The 20,307-nt window shown below is 44.2% G+C and overlaps 1 protein-coding gene across 4 annotated transcripts; it reads left to right on the forward strand.

Annotated features, from left to right (window-relative positions):
* The first annotated feature begins 3,393 nt into the window (after positions 1–3,393).
* On the forward strand, positions 3,394–16,690 carry LOC148477788 (uncharacterized). Of its 4 annotated transcripts, none has more exons than XM_088456186.1 (10): positions 3,394–3,528; positions 5,406–5,540; positions 5,875–6,063; positions 6,378–6,450; positions 10,261–10,362; positions 10,477–10,574; positions 10,984–11,077; positions 12,078–12,199; positions 12,710–12,833; positions 14,071–16,690. In XM_088456186.1, the coding sequence occupies exons 2-10, from the start codon at positions 5,463–5,465 to the stop codon at positions 15,015–15,017; spliced, it is 1,827 nt and encodes a 608-aa protein (XP_088312312.1). In that variant the 5' UTR covers positions 3,394–3,528; positions 5,406–5,462; the 3' UTR covers positions 15,018–16,690. The 4 variants fall into 4 exon arrangements, with proteins under 4 accessions (XP_088312312.1, XP_088312313.1, XP_088312314.1 ...); XM_088456187.1 differs by having other exon boundaries at positions 12,713–12,833; XM_088456188.1 differs by having other exon boundaries at positions 12,078–12,169.
* The last annotated feature ends 3,617 nt before the right edge of the window (positions 16,691–20,307 follow it).

Below are 20,307 nucleotides of genomic sequence, written 5' to 3' on the forward strand. Positions count from 1 at the left end.
GGACTCATAAATGGGTCTAAAGAGGTAAGAGGCATATAAAAGCATGACAGCCCTTGCAGATCCCATATAGATGGCATGGGGGGCTATGAGGCATATAACATCACGAAAGCCCTTGCAGATCCCATATAGATGGCATGAGGGGCTATGAGGCATATAAAGGGCCATGAGAAGGCTCTGTACGCATAAATGGGCCTAAAGAGGCTCTGAGGCATATAACAGTACGACAGCCCTTGCAGATGCCATATAAATGGCATGAGGGGCTATGAGGCATATAAAGGGACATGAGAAGGCTCTGTGGCATATAAAGTGTGGTTTTGGACATGCCCCTTGACCACATCACCTGTACGGGAATATGAAACTTAAAAAAGTCGTAACACTAAATAAAGCTAAACGGACCAGTTTAACTAGAAGGCCGGTTTGTGTATTTATTGGTCTTGTCAGCTGCCACCACCTCTTTGACCCCACCACACCTCAGTGGACCTACCAACATTTCCAGCCCCTCATGGCCTCTCCTTAGGGTGCTTCTGGTTAGCTGGAGCCCTTGTGACCACAAGTGATAATAGCTCTTTTTGGGGACATGTAACATTCTGCCATTGCCAAGTTTTGGCGAGAGAAGATGCCAAGAGGGCTTAACCTTTATTTGTATGATGAACGGCACCCTGCACTAAGCACAGTGTTATTTATTTTTATTTTAATAAAACATATGCAAATCTGCCACGTTAAAGACTTTTTTTTTTATAGCTGAGCAGGTGCATTCACGCAGGTTATGTACAAGACTGTCTCAGCAGATCTTGGAGCACTACAATTCCCATAATGCAATGTTCACTGAATTGTTGCTTCATTCAGGTGCCAATGTCACAGGTGGACACATTTCTGCTCACACACTCCTGAGTTGGTGAGCAGAAATGTGTAAAAATCCTGGTTTTGGGCACCCATACTGCTGTTTGGGCACACTAACCAGGTCTTTAGACAGGTTTAACCATTTTACGCAGCTAAACACGTTCTATTTGGGTGCGAGATGCACAAAAAGACATGGGTGCCAAAAAACAATTGAATATCACCCCCCGATCTCCCGTCATGGTAGATTGGGCACAATAAAACAATTGAATTGCCCCCAAAGAATGCATATAAATGGCAATAATGACTACTGAAATGCCTAATAGGTGCAGTTTTGTATCTTAGGAGCCAATTTATTAATTATCACCTCTATTCACAGCAATACGAAAATATCTACCACCGGCATGTATTAAAGAATACATGCACGGACAGAGGGCCTGATTCAGAGCCGGATGCTATGACCAGAGCGCTCGCTCTGAATCAGGGCTCTCCTACCTTAAAATGGAGCGGCCTCTTGGACACTCGCATAGCTGTGGGTTACCGCCCACAGCTTATGTGAGCGTCCATGATGATGGTCGCGATGGTCAAGACCATCGCGACCATCGGGCTTGCGACTAGACCCTGCGGTAGGGTCTCGCTGCCGCAAGCCCTGGAGTGATTTTGGCTCTATCAGAGCCAAAATCACTCCCACTGACATCACTAGTGATGTCAGTGGGGCCGGACCCAGACGGTAGGCGTTCCCATGGGAACGCCTCCGTCTGGCAGCCACGCCCCCGACATGCCCACCAAAGGGGGCGTGCTGTCACTCACCATCGACAGCACGCCCCCTTTGGTGCGAGACCCATAACGACATTTTGGCTGTCGCTATGCGGGTCTCGCGCATGCACACGACGGAGCTCCCTCCGTCGTGCGCATGCGCATTAGGGCACCATCGACCCGCTTGCGAGCTTTCTATAGGGGATGCTTTTTCGGACGAAAATGAGGGGTCACAGAAGATATCTCCATTATCTGATGCGGTCCCCTGTAAAGACATTCGTGGGATACTTCATATTTTGGGTACCCCATGAAAACAGTTATTTTCGGGGGATATGCCGCAAATATCAATTTATAAATAGACTCCCTATTTCAGTGGTTCTCAACCTCGGTCTTCTGGACCCCACACAGGTCACATTTTCCAGATCACCCAGCAGGTGCACAGGTGTAGTCATTACTTACTGACACATTTCCCAGGTCACCCAGCAGGTGCACAGGTGTATTCATTACTCACTGACACACTTTAAAGATCCACAGGTGGAGCTAATTATTTCACTTGTGATTCTGTGAGGAGACCTGGAAAACATGCACTGTTTGGGGTCCTGATGGCTGAGTTTGAGAACCTATGCCCTAAGTGAATTGATCAATACAGAAAAATAGGGACAAAGGCCCTGATTCAGAGCCGGACGCTCTGACAGAGCGCTCGCTCTGAATCAGGGCCGTCCCTGCTCCTTTTTGGAGCGGCCTCCTGGCCGCTTGCATAGCTGTGGGTGACCACCCACAGCTATAGCGAGCGGCCAAAATTATGGTCGCGGTGGTCTTGACCATCGCGACCATCGGGCTTGCGACGAGACCCTGCGGTAGGGTCTCGCTGCCGCAAGCCCTGGAGTGATTTTGGCTCTATCAGAGCCAAAAGCACTCCCACTGACATCACTAGTGATGTCAGTGGGGCCGGCCCCAGACAGTAGGCGTTCCCATGGGAACGCCTCCGTCTGGGCAGCCACGCCCCCGGCACGCCGACGGCTTGGCCGTCGTTATTCGGCTCTTGCACATGCGCACGACAGAGCCGTGCGTTATTCGGCTCTTGCACATGCGCACTTGGGCAACATCGACCCGCTTGCGAGCGGGTCTGAATCAGGCCCAAAGTTTGTATGTACAAATCTTTAAAACGTGGGACTATTCCTGGAAAATTGGTAACTATAATCTGGACACAGCCTAGAGCAGAGGTTCCAAAACGTGGTCCTCAAGGCACCCTAACAGTCCAGGTTTTAAAGATATCCATGCTTGACCACAGCTTACTCAATCAGAACCTCAGGTCAATTTGATTTAACCACCTGCGCTCAACCATGGATATCACTAAACCTTGAACTGTTGGGTGCCTTGAGGACCGCGTTTGGGAACCTCGGAGTCTAGAGACAAACATTTCCACACAACCTCCTTTTATCATCATGTCCTGATCCTGTTTTTTGTCTTAATCAACACTAAAAAAATTGTGAAGGCAACTGGGCTATTATAAAGAGAAAAAAAGGCAGTGTCAAGAACAAATGTTGCAAATATTTACAAACATTGAGCTTAAATATTATAATCAACATGAAATAATAGCTTCTATAGGTTCAGGTGAAAAAAACATAGGGCACAAGCTACATAGTAATTAACGATCAACTTTCAGTACTACTGAAATAAAAAACCTAGAATCAAAACAGTTTGTAACATTTTGCCCTCTTCAATCATGGCTGCCGAGCACTCCCGCGCATGCGTACTTCAGGTTTGGAGGGGGTGTTTATTACGCTTGTTTAGCGCATGCGCTTTGATCTCCTTCCCAGTAGAAGATTAATATCTATATTGTGGGTCTCGTGACCCGGCCAGGCCTCGGGACGTGACGTCACAGCCGGGCTGCAGAGACGGAGAGTAGTAGTGGATGCAATGCTATGCAGCTAGGTGGGTGAGGATGGTGTAATGCAGAGCTGTGTGACAGCGTATTGAAGCAGTTGGCAGCCTATAGACCTGCACTACTGCAAACTTATATGTCATTATTGTCAATTGATTTTAACTTTCAAGCATAGATCAGTATTGTGATAACTACATTTTGGGAGTAACTATGTGGTGGGTGTAATTCTTCATAATTGTTCTTATGCTGCATTAATGGAAAGCTGCACAGTACCACTTACATTGCATGCAGAATGCAATATTACTCTGGTATATAGAATGAGTAGCAGCGCATTGGTGCAAAATAACCAGTATCTATTCTTTCTCAGTATAGACTAGTACTGCACAGTACCATGTCTCTACTAAATGACGACCAGCGTTGCTCTTAAGTAATGGTGCGTAGACACGTACCGATTTTAAAGAACTATTTAAAAGGACTCTACCAACTAGCGATGCACGGCCACGTATGGACAATAGCGATATTGTCCATCGGCCATGCATGCCGGTCAACTTGCTTGATATGGAGCAAGTTACTATAGTGACCTGCGATCGTTGATATCGTCGCCGGTAAGTATGTGAAGTGCTGGGTGATCGATATCAATCACCCAGCACACCAGGGAGGGTGTCTGACGATCAGCCAGCGATATCGTATCGCTGGCTGATTGTTACGTGTGTATGCACCATTAGGTGCAATTCTCACCATCAGTATTGAATTTGTATATATGTGGGCAGCAGCATAGTTAAAAGTTGGCCCTAATTTGGGGGACGTTCCCTGGTTTTAAAGACCCGTCTCTGAACATGTCATAATTTTTCCGTACAGGCCAACAACAAAATACATTTCTTCTTGCTATCGATTATTATTCTCCTGGCTATCAGAGTGCACTTTCGTTGAGATAGATCTAAAATGCAAAGACGCACACTTTTATCACATACAGTGATTATGACTGGGACTAGGTATTGCAAATACAGTATTGTGTGTAACTGTCCATAGCTATTTATGGGGATCAGTATGTCTTATCGATATTGAGAAGGGGGACAGCGTTATCTGGAACCCGACATGTCAGTATTGTGATGTAAAGAATTGTAACCGTGTCTGCTTGAGAACCTTAAACATAATGGTAAATCATCAGCTTTAAATCACATCACTACCATGTTGGCATGCTGGGTTCGACATATTGCTGTCCCTCTTCTCAATGTTGACAGCCTGAGGGGTATAGGGGTCTATTTACTAAGCAGTGTTAGGAGACAGAGTGAAAAGTGATAAGTCTGTGATAAGGTGCCAGCCAATCAGCTCCTAACTGCCATTTCACAGGCTGTGTTTGAAAAATGACAGTTGGGAGCTGATTGGCTGGCACCTTATCACAGACTTATCACTTTTCACTTTGTCTCCTAACACTGCTTAGCAAATAGACCTCACAGTTACTAAAGTGAGTTTTTAGAGGTGGAGATGTTGCCCATAGCAACCAATCAGATTCTACTTAACATTTAACTAGCATCTTGTAGGAGATAATAGCTTGCATTTGATTGGGCAACATCTCCACTGCTAAAAACTCTCCCTTTAGTAATATACATGTTGGTAAGACCCCTTCTGATTTCCATAGTTCCTATAAAAATATCCTCACTGTCTAGAGCAGGCCTGGCCAACCTGTGGCTCTCCAGCTGTTGTGAAACTACTAGTCCCAGCATGCCCTGCAATAGTTTTGCTATTAGGGAATGCTAAAACTGTGGCAGGGCATGCTGGGATGTGTAGTTTCACAACAGCTGGAGAGCCACAGGTTGGCCAGGCCTGGTCTAGTGTGAGCGCCAAAAGCCACTTATCCATATTTAGATCATTCTTCCATGTTTTTAATAAATATATATTTCAACTTTATTTCTAATTCACTTTGCAGTGGATACTACCCCAGACTGCACCAAGAGGGGCAATTGGTTAATACCAAAAAAAGACGATGGACAAGGACAGGAGCTACTTATCTGAGAGGGTATTAAATCTCACTCTGGAAATCATCTATCTACTGACTGGAGAGGTGAGGGGGGTTCTGGGAAATCCTGGACACACATTTAGGTTGATGTTGAAATTTATAGAGAGAAGGTTGTTCTCCTGTTTTTCACTTGCAACAATCTGGGCTGCTATAGATCACTAGACATTAAGTTCTACCACAAAGTCTGGTAAATGGAAAGAAGAAATGATTGAACATTTGGAGGTCGGGTGCAAAAATTTTGGGGACATTGTGGGCACAAGGATATGTGCTGTGCAAGGTTTTGATCACCCAGTGGCTAGCAAATTGAAAAATTAAATCTACATTTTTAAATAACATTATGTATGTATTGGTATTCATCAGTATCTGTCCCAAAATATAGGATTATATCGTTGTAAAGAAGTCTGGTGAGCATTTTACAACCAGTGTCAGTATGCATGTATCAGGTGGACGGAGCAGGACCCAGAGCCCCATCACGGTGCCTCCACCTCACTCACTGATACATGAGAGAGGCAATGACCGGAAGATCCTGGAATTAACCAACAAGATCATTCAGCTGCTGACTGGAGAGGTGACTGCTGGGAATGGGACATTATACAGTAACACCAGGGGCTGTGTCTGGGTGATGATTGGAGAGGTGACTGCTGGGAATGGGACATTATACAGTAACACCAGGGGCTGTGTCTGGGTGATGACTGGAGAGGTGACTGCTGGGAATGGGCCATTATACAGTAGCACCAGGGGATGTGTCTGGGTGATGACTGGAGAGGTGACTGCTGGGAATGGGACATTATACAGTAACACCAGGGGATGTGTCTGGGTGATGACTGTATCATTGAGTGTGTCAGATTCCTATAAAGGAGGTTGTCTCTGTTCTCTATTTAGGAGTACTTGGAAGGATCTAGGAATTTTTACAAGGACATCATGATGGAGGATCACTACAACCTTCCATCACGTAGTAAGCTTTTCATTATTGTAAAATACACAAGATATGAACTGTTTCACATGTGACTGTTAAATAAATACATTCAGCTTCTGGTTTAGTAAATCGTCTTTAGCTGTTGGTGAATATTAGAGCCATGATTTTACATACTATTTTAGTCATTGTATTTGAAATAAGGTTGAGGGAAATAGAACTATTTGATCTAGAGAGATATCCTGCAAAATACAATGAATAATGTATAGGAGGTGGTTATTAGGAGGGATAAAATTATTAGGGATAGTATGTAGGGATAAAACAATAGAGAAGGGATGGGGTATATTCTGTTTATACAGACAAGGGAGACATTTTACAGTAAAATATGGATAAAAGATGAAGCATAATTTAAATGTGGTATCTTCTGTTGAGAAAGACAAATGAGAGAATGGCAGAACTGTCTGTAGAAAATTATTAAGTAGGATAAATGGAGGAATGTTATGTTAGATGAGGGAGAAGCAATAAGACAAAGTTGAGGTGGACTGTTCTGAGGAGGAGGAAGTAAGAGAGAAGGTTCTCAGGTGAAAGATGAGGGAGTATGAACTGATCGAGACGTGTTCTTAGGTGAAAGATGAGGAGTAGGGGGGGAGTGGCCTGGACGAGCTAGGAGAAGGAGGCTGACTTTACAGCTCCTGGGCCCAAATATCCGGTAATAGCATCCTGTACCCTCTGACCGGACTCCCAGTGTGGCACATAGCTGGATACTTACCTCTCCACATTCCTGGAACCCGTTGGGCAGCCTGTTCTTTCTGGTGGCTGTGTTGTGGATGCAGGCTGTCTCCTTCTGCAGCGTCTCAGCACCGCGGGCGCCATCTTGGATTCCACTCCGGCGGCTGCTGCAGCTCCTGGCTTGGGCACTGAGTTCCCTGTCATCCTGGTCGGTGTCCTGGATTGGTGGGAAGGTGGAAGACCCTGCTTCAGTTACCCTGCGGTTATATGTGGACTCTTGTCGATCCGCAAAGCGTGGACCCGGCAGCCATCTTGTGGTTGGCTTCAGATTGTTCCTCTGTTCCTGCTCCCTTGATAAGAGTGAATCTCTGCCGTTTAGTGCCCTGAGCTGTTGACCATCCTATAGTGCCCCTCTGAATCAGTAAAGGCCTGTGGACTGAGGGTGGACCTACATACTGCTATCCTGTATATCCTGGAGTGCAGGTGCAGTTGTAGTTATTGATGTGTTAGATTATTTCTCTCTGCACAGTTCTACGACCCATTGCTCACGTTACCCCTGCACTTACTGCCTAACATTGTAGCTTACCCACAACTAAACCATATTTATACTAACTTCTTATTATTATATATTATTGATATTACGCTCAGCTGCTGAAGCGGTTATGCCCTCATATCCTATAATGGAACTTCTCAAAACAGCTATTGCCAGATCAGAGGAGAGGCTTGTAGCACGGGTGATGAATCTACATTCTGAGTTACTTCTTTCACATTATGATTTCCCGCACATTGTCTCTCAGACAGCCGAAAAGGTGGCCTGTGATAATGACGTGGGGAAAAGCAATGCCTCTGTTAATGGCTGCCTGAACACCATCAAACCGTGGAGCGGGATGTCTCAGATACCATTTGCCGAGAGGGATCGGTACTTCGCCGTTTCTCCAATTTCTCCTTTGATCTCTGAATATGGCGACCCCACTCTGTCAGCACCCAACCAGCTCCTGGAGTTATCCTCCCCAGTGGTTGCATTTTCCTCCAAGATTGACTTTTTTCCGATCCCTGAACATTCTGAATCGTATGCGGCTTTTCAGGCTCAATATATGGATATATCCTCCATCGAGGCTGCAACCAAATCTCAGACCGTTGAATTTGCAGTTTATGGGCCCTGTGTACCTGTGACGCCTCTCCAGGAAGCCCATCTTTTTGTCATATACGCTATGCTGAAGATTCTGATTCCAACATATCAGCATTATATGTACTCTTTTGCATATGTCTGGGTGGGTTGGTCCAAAGCTCCTTTTGCTTTTAATATTTTGCCAGAAGCTGAGGCTTGGCCGGATTAGTAATCCTTAGTCTAAATGTACTTATATTTTTGATGTCGTATCTATTTGATTTTTCATTCTCCGCACCATATACAAGTATATATCCTGATTCTTTAAGCGTTTGTTTTTCATGCCACAAGAGTACCATATTTCATTTCAATAAGTTGAGGAATTTCATTCCTTTTTAGATATCTGGGAGCCAGGATATGACTATTGTTCAGTTACTTAAGTCTAATGCCCCTGCCAATTACCAATTATTATTTATCCTGTACAATTTATACAGTATATGTTTATAACAATATATATATTTAAATTTTATTTTGTTTGTATTTAGGCTGGGAGGTGATAGGGTTTAATCCTGATATATATGTGATTCTTATATTTCTGTTCCTGTCTTTATGTCAAGAGGGGACGGATCTGTTTTTGATTTAATTTACTGTTCAATCCCTGTGGGCTGGGGTCGGTCTCCACTAGCTTAGGGCCATCCAGTTTTTGCCCCTGTTTTACTTATTTTCAATGGTGAGGGGGGTGGGGGGTTTTAGATAATTAGATAGACAGATTAGGTTAGTTAGTAAAGGGTTAAGGGTTTAGGGGATCCAGGTATACCTAGATTGGGGTTAGGTCATACAGGGTGGGGGGTTTAAGGGTGGTTTGTTTTGGGATTTTTGGGGGGGATAGGTACTTTATATATTTGTATAATTTATATATGTTGGCAGGCATGGAATGGTTTTTGGTTTTTTTTTTGCGTCTTATTCTGATGGGACATTCAGTGTAGATTATATAATGTTTAGACATTTATGTTTGCTTATATAATTTATCCTAGACAGTTTATATTGCCATGTGGGCTCAGATGGCGCCTATGGGTTCACGCAGTAACATCCGCACAATTTGAGATGGCTATGATCTAGGTTTCCATTATTTACTCTGATCTATGCTATTTATATCTGTATTAAGAGCACTATTTTGTGTTGTATATTTTTATGCCTGCTGATATTACTAGCTAATTGTATCTTGTGTTACTTTGTTTGGGTATGTTTTGAAAACTCAATAAAAATGATAAGATTTAAAAAAAAGATGAGGAGTAGGAAATGAGGGAGACAGTTCTTAGGTGAAAGATGAAGAAATGAGGGAGAAGGTTCTTAGGTGAAAGATGAGAAACTGAAGGAGAAAGATGAGTTTTAGGAAATGAGGAAGAAGGTTCTTAGGTGAAAGCTGAGGGAGAAGGTTCTAAGACTAAGTAGTCATTAAATGTGCACATGGAAGCCTGAGCCTGGGCCTCCAGTGTAGTTCGCAGGTCTTCTAGCAATGTTGGTTAACGCATGTAGAGAAGCTACCCTGAATGGTTGGTGATGCTATAAGTCTCTGCTTACTGCTGCTGGCCAGTGTTGCCTGTGACCTGAGCATCAGGGGGTGAGGTTATAAATACAATATTATATTAAGTCATAGACTATTTTCAAAACAATCTTGCCACTGTTTACGAGGATTCTCCATTCTGTGCAGATACCCAGGCAGATCATTTACATTGGTGTCTAGACCACAGGTTCTCAAGCACTGTCCTCACGACCCCAAACAGTGCATGTTTTCCAGGTCTCCTCATAGAAACACAAGTAAAATAATTATCTACATCTTTTAAAATGTGTCAGTGAGTAATGACTACACCTTTGCTCCTGCTGAGTGATCTGCAAAAACGTGAACTGTCTGGGGACCGTGTTTGAGTACCACTGGTCTACACCATGGAGCAGCGGAAATCATTATGGGTAAGGAGTCCTAGTTCTTGGGTCACTTACATAATACATTTTCTGTACAGCTGAGGAAAATATTATTCTTGAGATGACCATGAGAAAGCAGAGAGGTCCAGGACAGACCATTGGTGATAATGAAGACTGCAAAGAGAGGGTCAATCGTACAGGTATGTGATGTCCACATGGAGACCGTAACCATGAGCTGATGTACAGTAGTGTGGGTGATCATGAGGACATTGGGGAGAAGTCACTTATATGCACTGTATTGTGTGTTCCCCAAGGTGGATCTGTTAGCAAGAACCAATCGGAAACCTTTCCCAGTTCTATATATCCACAAGATTGTAAAGAAGAAGATCTTAGTATATCACCAGAATACAAGGTAGAATCCTACACAACTATAAGCCGGCAAAACTTTCTAGAGATTGGCAACACAAGGTTAAGGCATTAGTATTGGCCTGTGTCCACAGGAGTCTCTTATCATTGCAACCTATTAGGGAATGGCTTCCATATACCTAGCTCAGTGGTTACCATGGGAGGAATAGTTGTGGGACCTCAGAACCAGGTAGATCTTGTGGGACCTCAGAACCAGGTAGATCTTGTGGGACCTCAGAACCGGGTAGATCTCTATTCATGCGGACAGCATGGAAGCCACAGCATAGAAAACAGTTCATCTCTATGTTGTGTTATTTTGCTGGTTTATCATTTTTCATTGCTGTGTTTACTGAGCTGGGCCGGGGCTGCGACCGTAAAGCACTTCTGCGCTATTAATTACGTTATATGTCACGTAGGAGCGAGGCCATAGCAGGTCAGAGATCAAGCGAGAGAAGGATCTATCTATAGGGAAGATTAAGGAGGAGGATATTGCTACAGATACCAGCACAGGTGAGAACTAAACACTACATACAGTAAAATCAGTCACACATTCTCCTAGTCCTATTGTTGAATTAGTGCCTGATGCAGATGTAGTCCCAATCTTCGTCTTTATGCTAATGACATGGTCTTCCTACTGAGATGCCTATCTGCTGCGGCGCTAACCATCGAAGATTGCACCAGCCCTACGGAGGTGCAGATTCTCCGTCTGAACATGGCCGCCTGGGTCAGTGCAACTGCGTCTTCAGAAGCAGTCGCCAACCGCGACACGTCTGTGTCTGGTTATCCAACCCCTGCTACCACCCAGAAGCGCCCACCAATATCACATCTCTCTGCGTGCAGTTTCCATCTGCATTTTTGAGCGGTAACCATCGGCACAAATGCGCAGTGCGACACGGGTTCACAGGCAGACTGAAAACATTGTCCGCTTGCGTCAGACTTAACCACTGCATTTACTTCTGAATCAGGCTCATAATACACTCGTTTGTCAGCACAGACTAATGAGGAAACAATAATGTAATGGTTGGGAATAAAATGTGACTGCATAAACCATACCAAACTCATTTGTACCCAGTGACCATATAGTCACCTTCAGACTGAGGGGTCTATTTACTAAGCAGTATTAGGAGACAGAGTGAAAAGTGATAAGAAAGTGATAAGGTACCAGCCAATCAGCTCCCAACTGTCATCTCACAGGCTGTGTTTGAAAAATGACAGTTGGGAGCTGATTGGCTGGCACCTTATCACTTTTCACTCTGTCTTCTAACACTGCTTAGTAAATAGACCCCTGAGGAAATTAATTCATGTCCACCATCTTGTATTCTCTAAGGGGTAAAGTTACTAAACTGCAGGTTTTTAAAAGTGGAGATGTTGCCCATAGCATCCAATGAGATTCTACCTAACATTTATCTAGCACTTCTAGAAGATAATAGCTAGAATCTGATTGGTTACTATGGACAACATCCCCAGTTCTGTCATTCCAGTAGTTATTCTAGTTATTTTTACTTTTCAGATACTGAATCTGCTTTCACCTTCCAAAAGTCTACAGGAGCAGACGTATTGTCCAAAGATGAGAAACCTCCTAACCGGGACATGGATATATCGGTAGGACATGAATATGCATTAGAAAATTTGGTAGGTGCTAGTACTTAACATTTACTTGCTATTCAATTCGGCGTTGTAAAACAGGACTTAATTAGCAGACATCCACTGCTTTCACGTAAAGTGCAAAATCAATGGCTTTTTCCCGTACATTAAACAAACATCTATGGTGAACCATCGATGGTCTGTACCCTTCGTTGGACACCGTTGCTGGGGGCATGGCGGGCCATGGACCAATAAAAAAATGGGGGCAGTGCCCAGCTCTGTCCCGTCAAGAAAAAAAAAAATCTGCTCCCGCTTGTCCATCGATGGCGGAGAACCATTGGCACTCTGCCGTCGATGGCAAAATTGACTATCGACCGTTAACCGTTGATGATTACTAACTATCGATGGTTGATGGCTCCCTACTAAGATTACTACTCCTGCGTTTTTTTTCTAAATAGCGCAAACCCTACTTTGACTATTTTACTTTATCCTAGTTATATTTTATGTTTATCCGCCGAGGCTCTGCCAGGCTTTATTCATTCTTTTCTGTTTGTTAAGCAGGGGGAGAACATAAACATGATGAAACTTGAAAGCACATCAAAAGATGACTCGGAAGAAAAAGAAAAGGAGCCATTTCTGGTGAGGATCAAGGAGGAAGACATGTCTTCAGAAATTGACTCCGGTGAGTAATAAACATGGAAAATAGTTGGCGCTCAATGATCTCGCTGTGTCTGGCCTGTCAGGCAGTCTGTTTGTACATATGAAATGAGCTGGGGCTTAGTAGTGCCACTGCCGCTATCCAATCCGGAAACTGGAGGCACTCAATACTTTTCCGCGCTGGTTTGCGTCTGATTTTATTTGTATAGGTATTACAGAGTAATAGCTATACTAACGTTAGACGCTTCAAATAATACCATGCAGTACCCCAATGGCACGAGACTGGGGTACAAGGGATGTTCCTGGCACCAAAACCACACTCTCTTAATTGGGTGACATCTAGGCATTCGCTGTTCGGGTAGATGTCACTTGGGTATGTTTTTGCGGCTGGAACATGACCTCACACATAGGGTCACCCGCAGCCATCTTCTGACCACATCTGCCAGTAGGTAGTCATTTAATTCTGATTATTATCAGGCATTGGAGCAGTTTCGGTACCACGCATGCCAGACCAATATTACTGTAGATATCGCAGCGGATTACATACGGAAGTTTGACAGTTATTATGTCGGCACTGGCTGGGCTGGAGCCACATTGCAGGTAGCAGGATACCGACAGCGTTATAATGCTATTGAAAGCATTCTAATGGTGTTGTGAAAAGAACTTTAAATCTGCTGTAAAAAAAAACAGCATTTTAAAGTTTTATACTAGCGACACCATTAAAATATTTTTTAAGTAGCATTTTGACATCAAATACTGGTGCCGGTATCACAATTGCTTGTACTAAAGATGTATTTTGAAAGTATTATAACACATGAATTAATAACAGGAGTGAAAAGTAAAGATAACATAATCGATGATGTGCGTGGGTTATATATATATATATATATATATATATATATATATAATATTTAGTTATTTAGACAGCGCATACATATGCTGCAATGCTATACAGAGAGTATTTGTCCACTCACATCCATCCCTGCCCCAGTGGAGCTTACAATCTATATTCCCTACCACATGTACACACGCGCACACACACACTAGAGTTAATTTTACTTGGGAGCAAGTTAACCTACCAGTATATTTTTGGATTGTGGGAGGAAATTCATGCAAGCACGGGGAGAATATACAAAGTCCACACAGGCCTGAGTGGGAATCAAACGCAAGACCTCAGTGCTGTGAGGCAGTAATGCTAACCATTACAGCAACCGTGCTGCCCAAGATACTTTTTAAATCCATTTTTTTCCTTTGTATTTCAGCTAATGAAGCGAAAGAACCAAAGATTGACCAAGTGGCTTCCGAGCTAGACCAGATTAAACTTGTGGTTGTTCCAGATGATGATTTGTTGCTCAGGAATAAAAGCTTTTCCACTAAGGACGCAAAAAACCGTGGTCATATACTTGCCCACGTACAGGACAAGTCTTTTCAATGTCCCGAGTGTGGGAAATGTTTTATCAGCAAATCACGCTTAATGACCCATCAGAAAAACCACTCTAGGGATAAGACGTTTGCTTGCTCCGAGTGTGGGAAAGGATTTTCCTGTAACTCCCATCTTGTCCGACATCAGCGGCTTCACACGGGGGAGAAGCCATTTTCCTGCTCTGAATGTGGGAAATGTTTCACCCAGAGTTCCAATCTTGCCCTGCATCAGAGGATTCACACTGGTGATAAACCATTCGCCTGTTCAGTGTGTGAGAAACGCTTTGTGTGTAATTCACACTTGGTTATACACCAGAGGATCCACACCGGAGAGAAGCCTTTTGCCTGTGGCGACTGTGGTAAATGTTTTATCAGCAATACTATCCTCGTTGCCCATCAGCGGATCCACAAAGGGGAGAAGCCATTTGCGTGCTCTGTTTGCGGGAGATGTTTTGCGCGGAAATCTGATCTGGTCACACACGATAGGATTCACACTGGGGTAAAACCCTTTTCATGCCCTGAGTGTGGTAAGTGCTTCACGCAGAGCTCCTGCCTCGTGTCCCACAAGAGAGTGCACATCGGCGAGAAACCGTTTGTGTGCCCCGAGTGCGGGAAGCGCTACGCTCAGAGAACGGATCTAGAAGCCCACCAGAAGACACACAAGGGGGAGAAATCTTTTATATGTTCTGTCTGTGGCAAATGTTTCGCTCAATATAATGATCTGGTGGTGCACCAAGAGGTTCATGCAGAGCCACAGACACACAGCATCAATATGGACTCAGTGTGAATATGGTTTAGGTTTTATTGCTTAGAGGGAAAGTACCAGCGTTTGTGCTTGTATACAGAGGGTATATATATACTGTCACCGCACAACTGGGTCTATTGATGCCACTCCTGAGTCTGGGAATGCCATCTGCTCTCATTAGTGCTCACCTCGCTTATGAGAAGAGACTGGAAAGGTTGTCTACTAACTGCTTAATATGGATGGATACTGCATATTGCAGTTACGCACAGACTTGCCAATATGTATGCCCTGTGTATAAATAGGTGTATTCCCATCTTTTAGCTTTTGGGAAGTGGCTGTGAGCAAACGCTTTGCAGACAGTAATCAGAACCAGCATGAAGAGAAAAGCAAAACAAATACCAGCACATCCAAAGTCTTACCTGCCATTACTTCTGTGCACCACCATTAAGAATTCAAATCTTTTAAAGTTTTTTTTCAAAATACTGATCTTCTCCCCCAATCAGAAGGAGCAAATGTTTCCACACCCATTATCAGTGCCTTCTTGGTGCGGTACTCCATGTACTTTCCCGTAAACATGGATATACAGAAGCACATGGGGCCACAAAATGATATTTACGCACTCATCCGTTTTTGATTGTTTGTTTTGTGTCTTTATACATTACTTTTTTGGGATTTCTTTTTGGGACTGATTTTGAGTTGGGAGCAGAGCAAAAAAAAAATAGCCGGTACCTTTGCACCTTGTTAATACCATGTTGCACTGCAGGTGAGGCACATGTAAAATGTGCAGAGAGATTTAGGTTTGGGAGGGGTGTGTCCAGATGCAAAATATAAATTGTATTTGTGGGTTCCATGTAAAAGTAGCCAGTATTTACCCTGCATGCAAAGCAACAATACATGTGTTTGCACCCCTTACTTTGTAACATAGTTTCAGGTGCAAAGCCCCTTTATGACGGAGAGTTGTCGGGCAATAGAGGAAATATCAACTCCAATTTGGCAGCTCTCCTTTGATATAATTACACCCATCGTCATCTACAGTGTCTGCTCCCATCTCAATACACTGCTTAGAGCAGGGGTGGGCATTAAGCAGCCCTTCAGCTGCTGTTGAGCTACACATCCCAGCATGCTCTGCAACAGTTTTAGCATGGCCATATAGCATAAATATGCATGCTGGGATGTGTAGTTTCACAACAGCTGGGGGCCCGCTTATTGCCCATCGCACTATTCTAACAAGAGGGAATCAATACTTATACATTGTGCACAATATACTTGTCTCCTCCCCATAAGTCACACAAGAATGCATAACCGGTAGGAGATTCCTGACCGCATGCAATGGCAGCTTGTTTCTTGTGTTACCCTTTGTGGCTCAGAAACCAAGAAGGAAAAGGTTTGCATTCCAAAGCCCATGAGACCGTAACCTGTGATGGCTACTGTCGTGGGTGTCAGTGGTATATTTCCTCAGGGTACAGTGGTCGTTTAAACAAATTTAGTTGCTATGGCAGGAAGGCGAAACACATTTTAACAAACATGTAAAACTATTTTGTAAAATAAAATCAAGCATCCGTTTTGCAGAGTAACTTGCATTATTGAGCCTGCAAGTGTCCTGGTTCCTTTCCTGTTTATTGCATAATTGTAAAGACACAATCTAAAGTTTGTTTTATCATGATTCTATTCTACGTTCAGCGGAATGTTCTGTGTTATTTGATAGTGCCGTTATCTAGTGTTCATTCTAGCACCCTGCACCTGTCACAGCCCGTGCAGTTCTACTTTCCTGCCTGGGGTGTCACTCTCTGCTCGGGTGCTTTAAGCTCACTCAGCTGATGCAGCAAACTGCTAAGATACAGACCAGAGTGTGCTAGAAGCACCAGAGCAGAGAGTGACACCCCAGGAAGGAAAGAAGAACTGCACGAGTTTTGACAGGTAACAGAGCGTAGTCATTACTGATTTGTGTGACGCATGGGAGTCAGTCAAGGGTCTTGCCTGGAATCCTGTAAGCTCCTAAGCCATATTTTAAAATCCAAGGGGAAAATTCATCACTTACATATTTGGCCGATATGCCCACAGCCGGGCATCGCTACATATCATGCCAAAATTAATTTTCCTCCTAGCCTACATGTATGATCAATGGTTACTTTATACAGACATCATACTCTGCTTTAGCTGGTTGGGAAGCTGCCATGTTGATGATCCTGTCTTGCAGGACAACCTGTACACCCTCATCTACATCATATTAAATCATTGCAACGTAACATCAAGGGTCATCCAACTAGTCTTGTAATCACAAGTGAAGTAAGGCTTTCCAAGATTAAATCACCGCTCACACGCAGGAATTCAGATTCACAAACCCTATGTATCGTTTCATTGTAATATAGGCCCTGATTCAGAGCCGGACGCTCTGAAAGAGCGCTCGCTCTGAATCGGGGCTTTTTTTTTTTTCTTATGGAGCGGCCTCCTGGTCGCTCGCACAGCTATTGCAAGCGCCCAGGATGATGGTCAAGACCATCGCGACCATCGGGCTTGCGAGGAGACCCTTGTGGTAGGGTCTCGTGGCCGCAAGCCCCAGAGAGATGTCGGCTAACAGAGCCGGAATCTCTCCACTGACATCACTCTCATGGGAACACCTCCGTTTGGGAAGCCACCCCCCTCCCCCACGGCCTGCCCACCAAAGGGGACGAGCTGTCAATCATCATCGACCGCTCGCCCCCTTCGGTGCGAGACCCGGATCGACGGATTGCCCGGAGCCGGCTCCATCGTGCGCAATGCGCTGTGGGCCACCATTGACCCGGTTGCGAACGCTCAGCACTTGCGACCGGGTCTGAATCAGGCCCATAGTTCATTTAGTAGATGTAAGGGAACATTACTCGGTAGCATTGCTCCCACTGACCTTTGTCATTTAAACAACAGCGGCAAAGTCAATTGCTGAAACACTGCGGAAACAAGCTGGATGCATGAACTTTGTTAAATATGGGGGTGCTTCTGACTCCACGATCTTCCTGCATCAGTTTGTGCTATTAGTAGCCCCATGCTCCTTCCACTATCTAACTTGCAGTCTGTGGCTTTGTACTTATCCGTATTTGCCCCCCACACACACACTGCCACCCATCAGACCAGCACCCTCCTCCCCTTGAATACTGTGCTCTTGTGACCAGTCAAATGGTCTGATTGGATACAGGTTGTTTGATCCTAACTACTTCAAAACTGGATGGGCACTGACCCACTTTTAGGTTTCACACCTGATAATGGATTACATTTAGATTGGTCCTGTCACTTTTTCTGGGGCGGTAACCCAAATTTAACGACCGTAAGATATAAGGGTTGATGTATCAATCAGTGGAGAAATGGACCAATAGCGAAGTTACTTATAGCAACCAATCAGCTTCGAGGTAGCATTTATCAAATACATTCTATAATATGATAGAATAAGCTGAGTGGTTGCTATGGGTAACATCTGCACTTTTTTCTAAGCATCAACCCCTATTTTTTCCAGCTGAAATCCCTGATCCATTATACTTTCCGGGAAAAACGTCTCCTAGAAAACACTTATACCAAAGAAATAACAGGAAAAAGTGGTTTCCGACAAGTAGAAGACATATAGAAAGCATAAACATTGGTATACTTGAATTCGCATATGCAGCGGCTTCATTGTAACGTCAGAATACACATCCATTTTATTACGCCCCATTGCTCTCCTGCCTTTGCTCTGATTTCATGTAAGTGCAATTGTTGGGGGCTGTCATCAGAGACTGCTGCTTCTCACCACTGACCCTATAAGTAGTCTCAATATTGAAGAGCATTCAGTAGCATATAACAACTGCAATTTAGTTATTCTGTATGCATTTTTATTGTTTTTTTTTTTTTTGTTACTAAGGTGAATGTCTTTAAAACAGTTTTTTTTTTTTTTTTTTTCCCTATGCTTTCGCTAATGCATTTTATTTTTACCTAAATATTTTATGTGGTTGTTGTTGAATTAAGAGCTGTACTTTACAGCAGCGCCTCTCAAAGTGAGTGTTGTGCAGAAATGGGCCAGCCAATGACAGTCGGGCCCCAGGAGTCCAGCCAATCAGCAGAGCAAGGGGTGGAGAGACCGATTTCTCACTCTCCCTGCGCTCCACTGACTGCTTCGGACACGACGGTGGTTACTGCCAGGTCAGGAGCTGCACTGAGGAGGCAGGAGAGAAACAGCAGCTACCCAAGCGGCTCTCTGTGGTCTATTCTTGATGTTTGAAGTTGTTTGTGTATGTCCAAAAGGATGTTGCTAGTCTCTGAGAGGGAGTATTGCAATGCTCGCAAACTTACTAGGGGCAAGTCAGACTCAGAGAGGAGGGGGGAGGAGTGTGGCTTGGGTTGGTATGGTGGGAAGGGGGGGACAGAAGTGTTTTAGGTATGGTGGAAGGGGGTTACTGTAAGGGGTATGGTATGTGGAAGGGAGGCTACTGTAAGGGGTATGGTATGTGGAAGAGGAGGCTACTGTAAGGGGTATGGTATGTGGAAGGGAGGCTACTGTAAGGGGTATGGTATGTGGAAGAGGGGGCTACTGTAAGGGGTATGGTATGTGGAAGGGAGGCTACTGTAAGGGGTATGGTGGAAGGGAGGGTACTGTAAGGGGAATGGTATGTGGAAGGGAGGCTACTGTAAGGGGTATGGTATCTGGAAGAGGGGGGGTACTGTCAGGTGTGTAGTATGGTGGAAGGGGGGGTACTGTCAGGTGTGTGGTATGGTGGAAGAGGGGGTACTGTCAGGCGTGTGGTATGGTGGAAGGGGGGGTACTGTCAGGTGTGTTGTATGTGGAAGAGGGGATACTGTAAGGGTGGTGCGGGATTTGAGTAAGGGGTGTTTTTGGTTGATTCATATTGTATACAGTTATCAAACACACACACATATATATATATATATATATATATATATATATATATATATATATATGGCACGATTTGTGCACCAAGCCTAGCTAATATCTATATGGGGAGTGGGAATCTGAGACTCTGAAAGGGGAAACTATGAAACATATCATTCTGTTTAAATGTTTCATAGATGATATACTGTTAATATGGGATGGAGATGAGACCCAATTTATAGCCTTTATGGGTTCAATTAACATGAATAATTACAATCTGAAATTAACCCACACAAATAATAGGAAAAAAAAAGACGGGACCTCATTCAGAGCCGCTCGTAAGCGGCAGTACGCTCGTTCCGAGCGATATTTGCACATCTGCGCATGCGTACGGTTTTTAGTATGCATGCGCGAACCAGTCAGTGCGGCCGAAAATCGTTTGTTCGCTATATAGCGAAGGGCTGCTATTTTGAGTGACAGAATGAGGCGTATGTGGGTGGT

Source organism: Taudactylus pleione, unplaced genomic scaffold (assembly GCF_031769625.1).
Source record: "Taudactylus pleione unplaced genomic scaffold, aTauple2 ptg000689l, whole genome shotgun sequence".
Lineage (NCBI taxonomy): Eukaryota > Metazoa > Chordata > Amphibia > Anura > Myobatrachidae > Taudactylus > Taudactylus pleione.